At 40.8% G+C, this 19,716-nt stretch overlaps 1 protein-coding gene across 4 annotated transcripts in view; it reads left to right on the top strand.

Moving 5' to 3' along the window:
• LOC126267040 (uncharacterized) overlaps window positions 1-19,716 on the top strand; it is a 162,258-nt gene that overhangs the window by 96,091 nt on the left and 46,451 nt on the right. For all 4 annotated transcript variants that reach the window (XM_049971847.1, XM_049971849.1, XM_049971848.1 and 1 more), the window contains 5 exons: window positions 7,559-7,725; window positions 7,821-7,903; window positions 11,742-11,858; window positions 12,364-12,450; window positions 15,596-15,706. In XM_049971847.1, the coding sequence (XP_049827804.1) occupies window positions 7,559-7,725; window positions 7,821-7,903; window positions 11,742-11,858; window positions 12,364-12,450; window positions 15,596-15,706 (565 nt within the window). The remainder of the gene's footprint in view (window positions 1-7,558; window positions 7,726-7,820; window positions 7,904-11,741; window positions 11,859-12,363; window positions 12,451-15,595; window positions 15,707-19,716) is intronic.

Raw genomic sequence — 19,716 nt, 5'->3', positions numbered from 1 at the left:
TCCCATTTCGTCTTCATCTACATCCTCTTCTATTCCCATAATATTGTCCTCAAGTACATCGCCCTTGTATAAACCTTCTATATACTCCTTCCACCTTTCTGCCTTCCCTTCTTTGCTTATAACTGGGCTGCCATCTGAGCTCTTGATATTCATACACGTGGTTCTCTTCTCTCCAAAGGTCTCTCTAATTTTCCTGTAGGCAGTATCTATCTTACCCCTAGTGAGATAAGCTTCTACATCCTTACATTTGTCCTCTAGCCATCCCTGTTTAGCCATTTTGCACTTCCTGTCGATCTCATTTTTGAGACGTTTGTATTCCTTTTTGCCTGCTTCATTTACTGCATTTTTATATTTTCTCCTTTCATCAATTAAATTCAATATTTCTTCTGTTACCCAAGGATTTCTAGCAGCCCTCGTCTTTTTACCTACTTTATCCTCTGCTGCCTTCACTACTACATCCCTCAGAGCTACCCATTCTTCTTCTACTGTATTTCTTTCCCCTATTCCTGTCAATTGTTCCCTTATGCTCTCTCTGAAACTCTGTACAACCTCTGGTTCTTTCAGTTTATCCAGGTCCCATCTCCTTAATTTCTCACATTTTTGCAGTTTCTTCAGTTTTAATCTACAGGTCATAACCAATAGATTGTGGTCAGAGTCCACATCTGCCCCTGGAAATGTCTTACAACTTAAAACCTGGTTCCTAAATCTCTGTCTTACCATTATATAATCTATCTGATACCTTTTAGTATCTCCAGGGTTCTTCCACGTTTACAACCTTCTTTCATGATTCTTAAACCAAGTGTTAGCTATGATTAAGTTGTGCTCTGTGCAAAATTCTACTAGGCAGCTTCCTCTTTCATTTCGTAGCCCCAATCCATATTCACCTATGATGTTTCCTTCTCTCCCTTTTCCTACTCTCGAATTCCAGTCACCCATTACTATTAAATTTTCGTCTCCCTTCACATATGAAATATGTATCTATTTTTGTGTGTGGTACCTGTCTGTTGATTTGCTGTTGGCTACATGGTTACACCTTTTTTTTTTTTTTCTGTCTGCCTTTTTTAAAGTCGATTATCTTACCTCAAACTGCTGCTTCACAACTTTTAAGTTCTGTTGCTGCTGCAGTGGATTACTAATCTTTATTAGTTCTTCAGTTATCTGTGGGAAATTAATCTCCATAATCATTGTAAACTGCAGATGTCCGTATCTGTATTGTATTTTTGATATTATTTCCACCAATAGCACCACCATGTAGCATGGGCAAAGTTTCTCAAATCTTGAAATTTTCCAGTCACATAACTTGTTTGGCTCATCCACTGTCATCTGACTGGTTGTGTCTCTTAAAGATTGTTATTTCTGTTTATTTAATTCACTGTAGTTTAAAACTGACTTTTGTTTCTCTTTCTGGATGTTACTTCTTTTGTTTTGCCAAATCTGTACATAAGTTACTTTTGATGTTCTGGGCTACTGGATACTGATTTTACTAACATGTTTGGTGAAGAAAATTGTAAGTATCTCATTGGATGCATTTAACAATGAAAACAATCAATTATTGATAAAATTATGTAATTGAAGATTCCAAGACTTACCAAGCGGGAAAGCGCCGGCAGACAGGCACATGAACAAAACACACAAACACACACACAGAATTGCTAGCTTTCGCAACCGATGGTTGCTTCTTCAGGAAGGAGAGGGAAAGACGAAAGGATGTGGGTTTTAAGGGAGAGGGTAAGGAGTCATTCCAATCCCGGGAGCGGAAAGACTTCCCTTAGGGGAAAAAAAGGACAGATGTACACTCGCGCACACACACACACACACACACACACACACACACACACACACACACACACACACACGTATCCATCCGCACATACACAGATACAAGCAGACATATTTAAAGGCAAAGAGTAAGGGCAGAGATGTCAGTTGAGGCGGAAGCACAGAGGCAAAGAAGTTGTTGAAAGACAGGTGAGGTATGAGCGGCGGCAACTTGAAATTAGCGGAGGTTGAGGCCTGGCGGATATCGAGAAGAGAGGATATACTGAAGGGCGAGTTCCCATCTCCGGAGTTCGGATAGGTTGGTGTTGGTGGGAAGTATCCAGATCTGGATACTTCCCACCAACACCAACCTATCCGAACTCCGGAGATGGGTTGAAGGGGAAGTATCCAGATCTGGATACTTCCCACCAACACCAACCTATCCGAACTCCAGAGATGGGAACTCGCCCTTCAGTATATCCTCTCTTCTCGATATCCGCCAGGCCTCAACCTCCGCTAATTTCAAGTTGCCGCCGCTCATACCTCACCTGTCTTTCAACAACTTCTTTGCCTCTGTGCTTCCGCCTCGACTGACATCTCTGCCCTTACTCTTTGCCTTTAAATATGTCTGCTTGTGTCTGTGTATGTGCGGATGGATATGTGTGTGTGTGTGTGTGTGTGTGTGTGTGTGTGTGTGTGTGTGTGTGTGTGTGTGTGTGTGTGCGCGAGTGTACATCTGTCCTTTTGTTCCCCTAAGGGAAGTCTTTCCGCTCCCGGGATTGGAATGACTCCTTACCCTCTCCCTTAAAACCCACATCCTTTCGTCTTTCCCTCTCCTTCCTGAAGAAGCAACCATCGGTTGCGAAAGCTAGCAATTCTGTGTGTGTGTTTGTGTGTTTTGTTCATGTGCCTGTCTGCCAGCGCTTCCCCGCTTGGTAAGTCTTGGAATCTTTGTTTTTAATATATTTTTCCGATGTGGAAGTTTCTTTCTATTTTATTTAAATTATGTAATTGGATAGATATAAAATCTTCTTACCAAGAGGCAGCAGAACACACACTTAAGACTGTTGTGTCTGGCAAGCTTTTGGAGCCAATGGCTCCTTATTCAGGCAGAAGGGTTGAAGGGGAAGGTAGAAGGGTGAGGGGAAAGGATTGGAGAGGTCTAGGAAAAGGGGTAGATTTTGGGAAAGTCTCCCAGAACTGCAGGTCAGGAGGGACTTACCATATGGGATGAGAAGGAAAGGCTGATTGTCGGAGACTGCATTGGATGCGATTTGAAAACCTGGGAGCTTAATGGTGTAAGACAGGGTAAAAATTCAAGACAGAGATTACTACTAAAACATAATGCGTGAGTTAATGAGAGTGAGGAAGCTTAGTGCGTTGTACGTAACATAGGTGGGAGGCGGCGGTGAAAAGTAGATGGGAAATACAATGAAAGATGTAGAAGAACTAAAATGGAGTGAAGCAGAGTAGTTCCAGTGAGGAATAGCTGAGATGGAAGAAATTAATGTAAATTAAGGTCAGGTGGGTGGCAAGAACCAAGGAAATATTGTGCTAGTTCCCACCTGTGGTGTTCTGAGAAACTGGTGTCTGGGGTGCTTCACTCCATTGTAGTTTTCTACACCTTTCATTGTCTTCCCTGTCTATTTTTCACTGCCCTCTCCCACCTCTATTAAGTACAATGCACTTAGCTTCTTACTTGTATTAACTCGTGTATGATGTAGTAGTAATCCCTGCCTTCCACCTTTAAGCTCTCAGGTTTTCAAGTCTTGTCTGATAAGTCCCCAACACTCAGTCTTTCCTTCTCATTCCGTACAGTAAGTCTCTCCTGACCTGCAGTTCTGGGTGATTTTCCCAGAATCTACCCCTTTCCCTAGACCTCTCCAGTCCTTTACAGTCATCCTTTTTACTTCCTCTTCAACCCTTCTGCCTGAAGAAGGAGCCACTGGCTCCGAAAGCCTGTCATTCACAACAGTCTATTATGTGTGTTTTGTCGCTACTTGGTGAGTAGATTTTTTATCTATCCAATTAAATAATTGTATTAAAAACAAAGATTCCAAGACTTACCAAGCAGGAAAGCGCCGGCAGACAGGCAAATGAACAAAACACACAAACACACACACAGAATTACTAGCTTTCGCAACCGATGGTTGCTTCTTCAGGAAGGAGAGGGAAAGACGATAGGATGTGGGTTTTAAGGGAGAGGGTAAGGAGTCATTCCAATCCCGGGAGCAGAAAGACTTCCCTTACGGGGAAAAAAGGACAGTTGTGTACACACACACACACACACACACACACACACACACACACACACACAAGCTGACATATTTAAAGGCAAAGAGTAAGGGTAGAGATGTCAGTCGAGGCATAAGTACAGAGGCAAAGAAGTTGTTAAAGACAGGTGAGGTATGAGCGGCGGCAACTTGAAATTAGCGGAGGTTGAGGCCTGGCGGATATCGAGAAGAGAGGATATACTGAAGGGCGAGTTCCCATCTCCGGAGTTCGGATACGTTGGTGTTGGTGGGAAGTATCCAGATAACTCGGACGGTGTAACACTGTGCCAAGATGTGCTGGCCGTGCATCAAGGCATGTTTAGCCACAGGGTGATCCTCATTACCAACAAACACTGTCTGCCTGTGTCCATTCATGCGAATGGACAGTTTGTTGCTGGTCATTCCCACATAGAAAGCGTCACAGTGCAGGCAGGTCAGTTGGTAAATCATGTGGGTGCTTTCACACGTGGCTCTCCCTTTGATCGTGTACACCTTTCGGGTTACAGGACTGGAGTAGGTGGTGGTGGGAGGGTGCATAGGACAGGTTTTACACCGGGGGCGGTTGCAAGGGTAGGAGCCAGAGGGTAGGGAAGGTGGTTTGGGGATTTCATAGGGATGAACCAAGAGGTTACGAAGGTTAGGTGGACGGCGGAAAGACACTCTTGGTGGAGTGGGGAGGATTTCATGAAGGATGGATCTCATTTCGGGGCAGGATTTTAGGAAGTCGTATCCCTGCTGGAGAGCCACATTCAAGGTCTGATCCAGTCCCGGGAAGTATTCTGTCACAAGTGGGGCACTTTTGGGGTTCTTCTGTGAGACGTTCTGGGTTTGAGGGGATGAGGAAGTGGCTCTGGTTATCTGCTTCTGTACCAGGTTGGGAGGGTAGTTGCGGGATGCGAAAGCTGACCGATCCATCATCATTCTACCGGCTGACAAGGGTTCCACGACCGTGGTACTTGATCATCGGGAGTATGTGGCTGAGGGACTGCGTCAGCTTTCAGACAACTCTACATACAAAGTTTGCCAAGGTAATCCCATTCCTGATGTCCAGGCGGAGCTTCAAGGAATCCTCAGAACCTTAGGCCCCCTACAAAACCTTTCACCTGACTCCATCAAACTCCTCACCCCACCGACACCTCGCACTCCTACCTTCTACCTACTTCCTAAAATTCACAAAGCCAAACATCCTGGCCGCCCCATTGTAGCTGGTTACCAAGCCCCCACAGAACGTATCTCTGCCTACGTAGATCAACACCTTCAACCCATTACATGCAGTCTCCCATCCTTCATCAAAGACACCAACCACTTTCTCGAACGCCTGGAATCCATACCCAGTCTGTTACCCCCGGAAACCGGAAACCATCCTTGTAACCATTGATGCCACTTCCCTATACACGAATATCCCGCACGTCCAGGGCCTCGCTGCAATGGAGCACTTCCTAGCACGCCGATCACCTGCCACCCTACCTAAAACCTCTTTCCTCGTCACCTTAGCCAGCTTCATCCTGACCCACAACTTCTTCACTTTTGAAGGCCAGACATACCAACAATTAAAGGGAACAGCCATGGGTACCAGGATGGCCCCCTCGTATGCCAACCTATTTATGGGTCGCTTAGAGGAAGCCTTCTTGGTTACCCAAGCCTGCCAACCCAAAGTTTGGTACAGATTTATTGATGACATCTTCATGATCTGGACTCACAGTGAAGAACAACTCCAGAATTTCCTCTCCAACCTCAACTCCTTTGGTTCCATCAGATTCACCTGGTCCTACTCCAAATCCCATGCCACTTTCCTAGACGTTGACCTCCGTCTGTCCAATGGCCAGCTGCACACATCCGTCCACATCAAACCCACCAACAAGCAACAGTACCTCCATTATGACAGCTGCCACCCATTCCATATCAAACGGTCCCTTCCCTACAGCCTAGGCCTTCGTGGTAAACGAATCTGCTCCAGTCCTGAATCCCTCGACCATTACACCAACAAACTGAAAACAGCTTTCGCATCCCGCAACTACCCTCCCAACCTGGTACAGAAGCAGATAACCAGAGCCACTTCCTCATCCCCTCAAACCCAGAACCTCTCACAGAAGAACCCCAAAAGTGCCCCACTTGTGACAGAATACTTCCCGGGACTGGATCAGACCTTGAATGTGGCTCTCCAGCAGGGATACAACTTCCTAAAATCCTGCCCCGAAATGAGATCCATCCTTCATGAAATCCTCCCCACTCCACCAAGAGTGTCTTTCCGCCGTCCACCTAACCTTCGTAACCTCTTGGTTCATCCATATGAAATCCCCAAACCACCTTCCCTACCCTCTGGCTCCTACCCTTGCAAGCGCCCCCCGGTGTAAAACCTGTCCTATGCACCCTCCCACCACCACCTACTCCAGTCCTGTAACCCGGAAGGTGTACACGATCAAAGGGAGAGCCACGTGTGAAAGCACCCACATGATTTACCAACTGACCTGCCTGCACTGTGACGCTTTCTATGTGGGAATGACCAGCAACAAACTGTCCATTCGCATGAATGGACACAGGCAGACAGTGTTTGTTGGTAATGAGGATCACCCTGTGGCTAAACATGCCTTGGTGCACGGCCAGCACAGCTTGGCACAGTGTTACACCGTCCGAGTTATCTGGATACTTCCCACCAACACCAACCTATCCGAACTCCGGAGATGGGAACTCGCCCTTCAGTATATCCTCTCTTCTCGATATCCGCCAGGCCTCAACCTCCGCTAATTTCAAGTTGCCGCCGCTCATACCTCACCTGTCTTTAACAACTTCTTTGCCTCTGTACTTATGCCTCGACTGACATCTCTACCCTTACTCTTTGCCTTTAAATATGTCAGCTTGTGTGTGTGTGTGTGTGTGTGTGTGTGTGTGTGTGTGTGTGTGTGTGTGTGTGTACAACTGTCCTTTTTTCCCCGTAAGGGAAGTCTTTCCGCTCCCGGGATTGGAATGACTCCTTACCCTCTCCCTTAAAACCAACATCCTTTCGTCTTTCCCTCTCCTTCCTGAAGAAGCAACCATCGGTTGCGAAAGCTAGTAATTCTGTGTGTGTGTGTGTGTGTGTGTGTGTGTGTGTGTGTGTGTGTGTGTGTGTGTTTGTTCATGTGCCTGTCTGCCGGCGCTTTCCCGCTTGGTAAGTCTTGGAATCTTTGTTTTTAATATATTTTTCCCATGTGGAAGTTTCTTTCTATTTTATTTACAATTAAATAATTGAATGCATTTAGTAATATTTATTCTTTCTTCAAATAATTATGGGTAAAATGATGTTATTACTAATAAACGTCCTCAATCGGCAGTTGGTTACAGCACTTAGCTTGAAAACAAATCTGAAATAATGCTGTTTGCCCTATTGACTTGATGTTTTAAGGAAGTGTGGTTTTTGCTTTACAGCATCTTAAGTGTCTAGTAACTGATTTGCTTTTCTCCTTCGTACAGTTTCTGGATACTCTCATTTCGATGTTGCCATTCGTAGATTTCGAATTTTGCTGTAATTTTGTCTATCTTTATTGCAGTTAGCTCATCCTGGTTGTGAAGAAGACCATGAATGCTCAGAAAATATGTTCTGCTATGAAATGAGAAGTTGTGTTGATTGTTATAATTGTGCACTATACTACAGGAAACCAAATGCAAAGAAGATATGTGCAAGGGAACCTAGTGAATGTGGAGAGTGCGTTGATGGGTGAGTGTACACCACAGCTCCAAGTGCAACTCTCTTAGTGTGTCAACAGTGTTTCAGTGTTACCATAGTTTTTGATAATTTTTTTTTCCCCTTAGCTATAAAGCAGAGATTCTAACAAATGGCAATGAGAGGGATTACTGCAGGATTATGGAAAAGCCTGCTCCTGAACTGATACCTGGTAAGACCACATTGTAGTTGTTTGTATAGCTGTCATAAGTTCTGAAATTTTTAATTATCTCCTTTTTTTGTTGTGTTTTTCGTGCAATTCTTGACTGTGTTGACTGTTAACAACAAGGCACCATAATTCACACAAGATTTTTGTTTGTCCATGTAAACGTAGTCTCTTGCTGAAACAAAAGTCACAATATGTGGCCAAGGAAAGATGTGAATTAAAAAAAATAGGGGCAGGGGACAAAAAGAAAGAAAAGAAAATGTAATAATAAATAATACACAAAAGAGAGAGAGTTAGAATAACTCTTTAGGCCAAGCGTGCCAACTAGTAGTAGTTCAAAGAGGAAAGTGTGAATTAAACAGGTACAAAATTTTATACTTGGAATCATGTTCACCATGTAGCTTTCCACTGAAGCTATAAAGCTACAGTACAGTTTTTCTGTGTTTCCAATCCTGAAGCAAATCCTACTTGCAGCTGCTTTCTACTACATATTAGGGCTGTATATAATAAAACAGGTTCACAATCGAGGAACATCAAACTATAAAAGTACATTTACTACTTGACAATTGATCTCAAAGTTCCATGAAAGGTTCTTTGTGGGCAACCATGAAGTTCTTAATTTAAGATGAATTTTTACAGGCCAATTTCACTAGAAGTGCTTATTTTATGGTGATGAGTTACAAACTTTGTTCTTGAACTGGTACATCTGTTTATTATTATTATTATTATTATTATTATTATTATTCTTTTTTTGCACTTATTTTTAATTTTAGTCTGCTTAACCAAATTTTTGATCTGTATCTACGTCTCATCAGCATTCTGGATATTTGGAACTGACAAGGTTTGCACAATGGTTAAAAGATATGAACTGATGGGAGGAGTAAAATTGTCCTTGTCCAATGTAAGTTTGTACTTACATTTTAATCTTGGGTGCCACTGCTGCCAACTTTGCCTACTTGATGAGCAGCTTTATTTCTTCTATTGGTATGCGACAGCACACGTACTTAATGTTTCGAAATGCTGCACATAAAAACGGGATTTTCTGGTGCTCGTATCTTGGATTCTGTTGGTGATAAAAAGGTAGGGTCAAGTATTTAGGTAGCCCTTGAGCTAGGGGCCACTTGTATACACAACAGAAGGATCATCTTAGTGTCACTATCTACATCTACATCTACACCTACATCGATACTCTGCAAGCCACCATACAGTGCGTGGCAGAGGGTACTCTGTACCAGAACAAGTTATTTCCTTTCCTGTTCCGCTCGCAAATAGAGTGAGGGAAAAAGACTGTCTATATGCCTCCGTATGAGCCCTAATTTCTCAAATCTTATCTTCATGGTCCTACAGTACAGGCTCAGAGCATGAATATTACACACTTCCTCTTGCTTAGGCAATCGGAGTAAATCAGTTGGTTCTTTCTGCATTTGATGTGGTCTACGGTGGCTTGATGGAATTTACAGGGGTGCCATTAGTTAATGGGTGCTACCTTGGAAAACCCCACAAAAGGTGTGTTTGTTTTTTTAAACCATCAGACCACCCAGCCAAGGATTAAAAGATGGCTAAGCACAGAAAATGGCTGAATTTCTGCAATATATTCCTAAGGTCTCAATATTGAACAACACTGAAAATTTTCCTAATACCTTTATCCATTTCCAAGATACAGATTTTCAAAATTGCTCTACTTCTACATGTAAAATCCAGTAGGAGACAAATTCTAAATAATACATAACTGCAGCAAATTGCTCCAATTTTAACGGTACATGCTCTAGGCATGTATCTAGAAGGGCCATCTCCCCATTTTCAAAAATCGTTAAGTTTTTCAAAAACACTTCACAAACTTGTTTCTTGGATACACAAACCCAGCCACACATCCGGAGATGGCTGCAATTTAACAATGTATTCATAAGATCTTGATCTCGAACACTCTTGAAAATTCTTCAAATCTTTATCTGTTTCCAAGATACAGTGGTTCAAAGTTATCCTACATGTACATGTAAAATCACCTTTAAAAATTTTGGCATGTGAACACAGTCACACTTGTTAATGCTGAGAGAAGAAGATAGTGGCAGTGGCAAAGAGATGCGAAAGTAATAAATACTGGAAGACAGTTGATGGTGGCTGTGTTAATAAAGAGCAAATGAGAGTGTGTCAGTGTGGGAGAAAGAGGAGGACACAGTGGCATTGGAACATAGTAGACAGTGACAGAACAGTTCTAGGAAAAGAGTAAAGGAGACAGTGCAGGGGGGGGGGGGGGGATTAAGAGTAAATGACAATGAGGAAGAGAGAGATAGTAACAGTGAGAAGAGATAGTAACAATGAGAAGAGACAGTAGCAGTAGGAAGGAAGGAATTAAATTAGCAGTAAGAGATAGCAATATGGAGAGTGTGACAGTGAGAGGAGACTGTAGTAGTAGGACTGAATGAAGGGGACTGTGACTGTGACACAGGAGACAATAACAGAGACACACAGAGAGACAATGACAATGTGTTAGGTTGAATGAGTGTGTAAGAAACTGCATCTGGGGGTGGATAGGGTGAGCAACTTACAGTGATCTGTTAGTGGATTGAGCGAGTACAGTTAGAGGAGCTTGTTTGGACCAGCTGCACTAGATTGCAATCTGTCTCTTTTATCATAAAGTACTGCCATAATGGAGAATTTTTCCTGTGCCAAATGTACCATAATTGATTTTTCCCCCCTGTACGTATAACCTTCACACTGAGGCAAAATCACATTCTCTTGTGTGTGGATTTACCTTGTCCACTCCTGTAAACATAAATGAGGTACATGCCGAGACGAAAGTTTTCTAGTGCCTTTTTACAAAGTGAGTTTTGTCAAAAGTTGAAGTTCTCAACAGGATGTGATAAATTTTTCAAAATATTAATGGGAGATTGAAGATATTTTGTCCATTTATGTCTTGCTCAAGATAATTTTGAATTGAAGAATCACAGCAGAAGAGTAGCCATAACATTGGAAATCAAAATAAATTGTTAGCCACACACTTTAGTAGTGCTGAAGTAGATAGGTGTATGGTTTTCATTTAACTGCAAAGTTAAATATTTTACTATTAGTTGCGAGACATACCACTGATCGTGTGTGTGTGTAGGGGGGAAAGATTGCAAAACAAGTAAGGACATGTAAGGGATTAAACTTGGAGAATCAAACAATGGAAACTACAGCTTGGATTATCAACAACTAAGGAGAAAGGAAAAGATAGAGTACTGCTTACTGTAAAGTTGAAACTTAGCTTTTGGCTACAGCATTCATCAGAAAAACAAAAACACACACTCTGTTCATTCACAGAAACAAGCACACCTCACGCACACTTGACTGCGAGCTTGGTAGCTCTAAGACATTTTGATGATTCATTGTAGGCAGTTTTCTTAAACCGTAGCATGTTACTGGCTTTGATCATTGTAAATTATTTTTTATGAATATATTGTCTGCAAGAAACGTTTATTTTTGTAAAGTCAAAACTAAAAAGGAAAAACAAAACTTGATGTAGTGCAGTAGATTGGACAAAAATGATAGAAAAAAAATTAATATAAAGGCAGTAAGCACATTGACTCTGAATAGACATTTAGTTATTAGGTCAGGATCAGTGGTGGAAAATTGCACTTCTGGTTTTCATTGACTTATCTGCATATCCATTTTTCATTCCATTTGTTTCCTATTTTTTGTCATACCCATAAAATTGTTCAAGCCCTATTATCAGAATGTGGTTTTGTTTTTGCTCAGTCACTAATTTCATTATATAGGAATGACAAAGTGCTTGTTTACAAACATGCATTGTCATCATTCATTTTGCATTTAAAAGCTAGTTAATAATTGTGTAATTGTTTTTTAGGTACTGCGCCATCAGTGAATTATACAACAATGCTTATCATAGGTGGTGTTATTGTTACAATTGTGGTGATAGTTGCTGGTTATCTCATACATAGATGGAGGAAAATGAGGTACAGAGGTAAGCAGCCTGTTTGGTTGGTCAGATATTGTATGCTAAATATCTAATTAGGATAGATTTTTGTTTGATGTATTTTGTTTTCAAGTAAAATATTTTGTTATATATACGTTTACTTGAAAGTCTCTTACTTGCCTCTCCTATCCAAAAATTTGAAGACTTATTTCAGTTCAGGTTATTCAGTATGATTATAAAAACCTGTATGATTTAGTGATTGGTTGAGTGAGATGGTTATCAGATTTAGTTGTAATGTTTCTTACAAGAAAAATACTTCAACATTAATCTGTTGAAATTTGGATGCAGGACTTTTGAAAAACTGTCAATTTCATGAAAATCAGTCATCTTTGACACACAATCTGTTAGGAGATTCATGTGTTATCAGACAAGAAGACTGGGTAATCTGGTATCCATGTAGTGTGTAAGTCAGAACCAGGTAGCTCCCTGAAGTTGAAGGTACAATAATTTAAATACAATCTGTATTACATGAAATTTTTACCATTTTGAATAGGTGCTGATCAAGCAGTTCAAAACATGCAAGAAACACTCAATGCTGGGTCTGGAAATGGCATGTCACCACTGTTGGGAAATACAAATGGTAAATATGTAATTCTGACAAACACCAGAAAAGCTAATGCTTTAATTTGGTCTTGAATAAAGAAATATTTACTTGTTTAAGCTATGATGTTGACTTCTAAGATCTTTGTCGTATGTTGTATTGTTGTATTCCTTCTTCCTCTTTGAGTCGTTTAATAATGCCAAGACTTCCAGTTTTCAAAATTTTCTAAAGATAAAAGATATTTTTTACTTGTTCACTTCTAGTTCTTCATGTGTTCTGACTAACAAGGAAATTCAGACAAATCAGAATAAAGTTTCTCATAAGGAATAAATGTCCAGCAGCTTGAGATTTTATGCCCACAGAGCCCAAAGAGTCTCTGAAACTTTACTTTAGAGCAATGCTAATTATTCTTTTTTGTTGGAGATTGTGTTGCACATAATGTATGGGGAGGGGGAAGGGTCTACGACAACGTGCCCTAGGGTAGTGCAGTTGTGTCAAGAGCTATGTCTTCTCAATATGTTTTTGTTGATAACATGCACTTCAGTCATGTAATGGTTGTCATCTGCACTACTGACCTCACATTCTGCTCTGCTGGCTAGCAGATGCCTCTCACTGGAAAGTGACTATTGAGTAGAAGTCTGGTGATCTCTTTCCCCTCTTAAATGGAGCAGTTTCTGATTAAGTGCTGCCACAATGTAAACTGGACAGTCTACATCAGACTGTCTTTGATTACTGTGACCTAGACAGATACTGGATGGAGCCTATCAATAGCATATAGTCCATCTCAAAGTCCTCAGTCTGACTCCAGGGCCAGGATTCTTGTAGTGGATTCACCAATGTCAGTATGCAATTCAGTGCGAATATGTGGCTCTATCGCTCTTCAAATGTTGACAGTCTGCTAAGAATCTTACAGCATTTACTCAAAAGACCAGAGGCTTGAAGAATAATTTGACAGCAAGAAGAGGGTATGGCAAGTATTTCCGAACTTCTTAAATCTTTACATTAGCTGTTTGAAGGCTTGTAAAGTAACACGTGCTACTTAACTTTTAACATAGCTTCTCTCTGTGGGAGGCAGGTTATGCATTGACACTTAGAAGACTGCTCCGAGAAGTAATGTAATCCAATACAACATATGTTATAGCCACTAGAAACAAGATTAAGCTAAATTATGAATCAGTCATGCTAGTTTAGTAAGCTGTATATTATTCAGAAACATAAAATTTCAATAACACACCTTTCAAAGTTTAACTGCTAATCTTCAGTTTAAGAGGAGCCAAAAGAATTTATTCATGACTAATTGTTCATGAAAATGTAAAATCTTAACACCAAATAAATAAATTAATTTAGAGTGTTGAAATTTCGGGAATACATTCATCTAGGTAATGTTTGTGAGTGATTAACATAGCAAGATCACAGGTTAATGTAATCATTAGATAAGCCATTTCAAATGTGAAGAGCTATTGCATTAATAACTGGTGTAATAGACACAATGTTGAATGCAAGCATGCAGACATGCATGCATTGCATTGTACAGACACCGGATGTCAGTTTGTGGGATGGTGTTCCATGCCTGTTGCAGTTGGTAAGTCAATACAGGTTGTGAGTGACACTAGAGTTTTCTTCTGATGATCTCTCATACGTGCTCCATTGGAGACAGATCTAGTGATTTAACAGGCCAAGGCAGCATATCGACATTCTGTAGAGTATTTTGGGTTAAAACAACATCATGTGGGTGAGCATTATCCTGTTGGAAAACACCCCCTAGAATACTGTTCATGAATGGCAGCACAGCAGGTAGAATCACCAGACTTACGTACAAATTTGCAATCGGGGTGCATGAGATAACGACGAGTGTGTTCCTGCTGTCATACAAAATCATGCCACAGACAATAACTCCAGGTCTAGCTCCAGTGTGCTTGCAGACAGGTTGGTTGCAGGCCCTCAGCTGGCATTTTCCTAACCAACATATGGCCATCATTGGCACCAAAGCAGAACAATTTTTCATCAGAAAACACAACAGACATCCAACCTGCCCTCTAATGCAGTCTTGCTTGACAACACTGAATTTGCAAATGTTGGTGGTTTGGAGTCAGTGGACTGAACACTACAGGGAATCTGGCTTGGAGCTGTCCTTGAAATGACCAGCTTGTAAGAGTTTATTTGCAACTGCTGCTCAAAATGCTGTTACAGAAGCAGTAAGATGTGCCAGAGCAGTCACTGAACATGATGGCCTTCCCTCTCAGTAGTGTCACATGGCTGATTGGAGCCCGGTCTTCTTCTGACTGTACATTCTTGTGACCACTACTGCCAGCAATCTTGCATAGGGGCTACATTCCTGCCAATCCTTTTTGCAGTATCACAGAATGAACATCCAGCATTTCATAGCCCCATTGCATGATCTCGTCCACGCTCTGTGAAATGTTGATAACTGCGTCTTTGTCACCTGAAAGCTGTTCTTGACTAACATCAACTCACCATGTCCAGTCCCAAATATAACTAACGCTCACAACCATTGCAGTGTGTGTTTGAAGCAGACTTGATATGCGCTATTTGTGTCACTCTTATACACCTGGCATGAAATTTGAATAGACATTATCTTTCAGATGTAGAAACACACCTACCAACTTTCGTTTGTCTCTCAACTCCTTCTTGATGCCTAAGCACTGGTTATGTGCTTTTTCTTTGTCAGTTCTGATTCCGTTCATCTTCAGTATAATAATGTCATGAAAATAAAGAAGTAGTAAATGCTTTCCATTTGATACACATCCTTGTACATGCATATACCTATTTGTCACAAGTTTGTTTGAACTAGTCCCCGTCCATGATGACTATTTTATTTATGATCTGTGGAAACAACTTAATCATTCCTTTCTTTTTATGAAATATATGTTATGTAACTTAATTTTATGATGAGTTCCACATCGTTAAGGATGTGCTATATAAATTTCAACTTCATGTGTTGCATAGCTTAGGACCATAATAATAGCTCTATTACTAGATACTTTATTATTGTTTGTGTTGAAAACATCCATATTTGGTTTTGCTTGCTAGGTAGCAAATGTATGTGCTCTTATTATATGCTACTAGTGAGTGGCAATTGTGAACACACGTGCCTAAAGTAAAACACAATTGAGAGCATGGGATTGGCAGTATGGTGGGAGTAACTTGCTGCTCATCATTACAGGACGGAAGCCTTCTCTTGGAGAGCAGATACCATGCAACAGACCATCTGCACCACCACAACCTCCTCCATATGAAAACACTCTGCCACCTCTTCGAGATGAGGCTACATTTGGTATGATTATTAAATTGGCTTGTTACTACAGACATTTTATTATTCATTACAAGCATTTACTTCAAACATTGAATGTACTACACTGAGGTGAAAAAAGTCAAGTGATGCCCCCTAACATTGTGTAGGACCTCGTTTTGCCCTGTGTAGTGCAGCAACTTGATGTGTCACGGACTCAACAAGTTGTTGGAAGTCCCCTGCAAAATTGTTGAGCCGTGCTGCCTCTCTAGCCATCCATAACTGCAAAAATGTTGCCAGTGCAGGATTTTGTGCGCAAACTGACCTCTCGACTATCTCCCATAATTGTTCGATGGGGTTCATCTCAGGCAATCTGGGTGCCTGCATCAGTTGCTTGAATCATCCAGAATGCTTTTCAAACCAGTTTTGGTCGGGTGACATGTTGCATAGTCATCCATGAAAATTCCATCATTGTTTGGGAACATGAAGTCTCTCAATGGCTGCAAATGGTCTCAAAGTAGCCAAACATCAAGAGGACCCAGTCCTCTCCATGTTAACACAGCCCACACCATTATGGAGCCACCACCAGCTTGCACAGTGCCTTGGTGATGACCTGGGTCTGTGGCGTCTATGTCGCACTCAAACCCTGTCATCAGCTCTTACAACTGGGGTTCTTGAGCTAATCCGAAAAATTTATGTTTAAATTCAAAAAGTTTGAAATGTGTTGCCAGTTTAATCCGTTGTTAATAACAGATTATGGTATCCTCAAGCACTACCCAGAAAGCACTAGTCATCATCTTAACAGTTAGTCTCATAGCTCTCATGGGTTAAGTTTATTAATGGCGTCTGCTTGTCTGGCTGCACTTGTGAAGCAAAAAGAAAGAAAGAGAGAGAGAGAGAGAGAGAGAGAAGTAAAGCTGGTTGAGGCAGTGAATTGAAATAAGAGTTTTATGAGGTAGCTTACATATTCTTATTGAAAAATAAATTGTGCTGTCCAGAGGGCAGCAACATCATAATTTAAGCTCGCAAATGATTTTCACATACTCACAATATACACCAGTGCTGGGAGGAGGGTCAACTATTTCTCCATTTATATTATACTTATTGCAAACATATCTTAAGTTTTGTGAAAAAAGTCTCCCTTTTTACACTTTAAATTTTTTGGAAATATATGTTGCTACAAGCCAAGCTTGACGCTCATGTATGCTTAAACACTTTTGCATAAGCATTCTCTACTTCTACAAAGCTCAAGCATTCTTGTACATTCTGTGTGATTAATACCTTGAGCTTGTGTGTGTGGGATGTGATGGGAGAGCATCTAAAGAATATGTGATGAAACAAAAAACTTGTTCATTAACTTTTCGGTGACTTGAAGACATATCCATGAGAAAGGCATAACTATCAACGATTGAATGACAGACATACTTGAATTTTTGTCACTTAACTGTCTTGGTTGACAGCAAGATGTAAAGCTGTGATAGAAACTAAAACACAGTATGAAACATTAACAGCAACATTATAATTTCCTGCAACAGAAAGAAGCCAAAAAAACCTTGCAGGTGTCCAACTATTCTCCTAAAATTTGTTCAGAAGAAGTTTATTTTCTTACTGACAGCATTTTTGTTCTTTGGAGTATCGACTGCTTATGAATTTGACAGCAGAGTCTCATATACTGAATCACATTCAACATTATCATGATATGGCTTCATTTCATTCACCACTGAAGTTAGTACATGATTGAATAAAAAATGCAAACTGTTAATTGTCGATCTGTTGGAGCTCCTGACATGCTGCCCTTGAAACTGACGTTCTCTTGTAGAAGATGCATAAATTTGGTACATGCACTCAACCATACCCATTTGTGCAAGCCATAACTATTAAAGTCTTAAGCCACTTACATAATCAAAACATTTGAACATGGATATGTATCAAGCTTGCAGCAAAGTGTGGCCATCACTAGACACACAGAAAAATGATACTATGAATATTAAAATTAGTATAAAACATCAAATTTCTTTGACCACTGCTATCATTTTTAAGCATGTTTGCTTCTATCAAGCTGTTATTTGAACTAATGTAAAGAATTGAATAAATTGTCTTGCACTTTATGGATACATTTGTTATCTAAAGTTAGAGGCAAAAAGAAAATAAATGAACTGAAATCATGCTTTTAGGGATGTTTTCTGTTCAGATCATGATCTTATGTAGGGACTGGTTTGGAGGAATGAAGGTTGAAGTGAATTATATGATGTAACTCTGCCTAGAATTTCCATCACCAGACTTAAAAAGTTTTCCCATATCTAAATTCTTGTAGTTTTCTTCCATTAATGGTGACCATTCTGCTCTTGTGATGTATATTTAAGGAGCCCTCACAAATTCAGTGTGTGGGGTAGTGGAAAAGGAGATAAGTAAAAAAGACTGGGTGTGATGGTGGATGAGTGCTATGTAGTGCTGGGATGGGGATACTGACTGTGCTGGAAGGGTGAGAACAATGACTAACGAAGGTTGAGACCAGGAGAATAGTGGAAACTTAGGATGTATTGCAGGGAAATACCACCTGTGCAACTCAGAAAAGCTGGTGTTGTTGGGAAGGATTGATATGGCACAGGTTGTGAAGCAATCATTGAAATGAGGAATGTCATTTTCAGCAGCGCACTCAGCAATAGGGTGGTGCACTTGTTTCTTTGCCACAGTTTATCGGTGGCCATTCAAGTGGGCAGAAAGCTTGACTGATTGCAGCTTGTCTTGCAGATCAAGACTGGTTTCACAGATAGCCCTGGCCTTAGATGGGATAGGTGATGTTTGTGACAGGAATGGAGTAGGTGGTGGTGGAAGGGTGTATGGAACAGATCTTGCATCTAGGTATATTATTGGGGTATGAGCCATGAGGTAAGAGATTGGAAGCAGGGGTTGTGTAACGATGGACTAGTATATTGTGTAGGTTCAGTGGTTGATGGACTACCACTGTTAGCAGGGTGGGAAGAATGGTGGACAGGACATTTCTCTTTTCGGGGCACAATGAGAGGTAGTTGAAACCCTCCTACATTCTCCGCCAAAGTATTTAACATCAATACCTCTGGCCAGTGGGCATCTGAAAATCCACATGGCTTTAAAGGGCATGGTCTCCAGCAAATGTCTGAGAAGATGGTGTTTGTGACAACTTGGCAGACTCTTTTATCCTTTTTCCCTTATTAATGTGAACTGGCTACACATTTGGAAGAAGTCCCTTACACATATGCCAGAGGATGTTGTGCCAACAGTGAGCTCTGTACCAGTAAGCTGTCATCACAATTTAATTAATTTTTGACAATTAGACTGTTAAGTTAGTAACTTACATTGCATATCAAAGGCAGGCTACAACTCTGTCTCACTTCTTTCTCAACTTTGGCTTCCCTTTCAATTCTTTACAGTCTGCAGTTTGGTTTCTGTATGAGTTGTAAATAACCTTTTGCTCCCTTCATTTTATCCCACTAACTCCAAATTTTCAGAGTATGGTGTAGTCCAAAGTTTTCTCAAAATCTACAAATGCTATAAATGTAAAATTGTTGTTCTTCAAACTGTCTTCCAGTTTTTCCATTCTTCTTAAAATAATTCATATCAGTATTTTGCACCATGACTTACTAAGCTGACAGTTTGCTAATATTCACAACTGTTAGCAGCTGTCTTCTTTGGAACAAATTGCTACATTCTTCCTGAAGCCTGAGGATATTTCTCCTGAATCATGTATCTTCCACACCAGGTGGAATAATTTTGTCATAGCTGGCATTGCCCAGCGTCTCAGTAATGCTGAGGGAATGCCATCTACTCCAGGAGGTTTATTTCCACTTAAGTCTTTCAGTGCTCTATCAGATTTTTCACTTAGTGTTGTATCTCCTTTCTTATTTTCACTTGCTTCACCTTCCCTTTCTATAACATTGTTCTCAAGTTTGTTCCATTGTATAGATCCTCCATATATTAGCCAATCAAAAGTATCTGGACACCCCTGTGTAATGCAGAATCGACCACTAGGTGTCGCGAGAGGTGGACCCGTCAGTACAAATGGAGAGGGGGAGTAT

The sequence above is a fragment of the Schistocerca gregaria genome, chromosome 4, assembly GCF_023897955.1.
Source record: "Schistocerca gregaria isolate iqSchGreg1 chromosome 4, iqSchGreg1.2, whole genome shotgun sequence".
Taxonomy (NCBI): Eukaryota; Metazoa; Arthropoda; class Insecta; order Orthoptera; family Acrididae; genus Schistocerca; species Schistocerca gregaria.
This window is presented reverse-complemented; position numbering and strand designations above follow the sequence as displayed.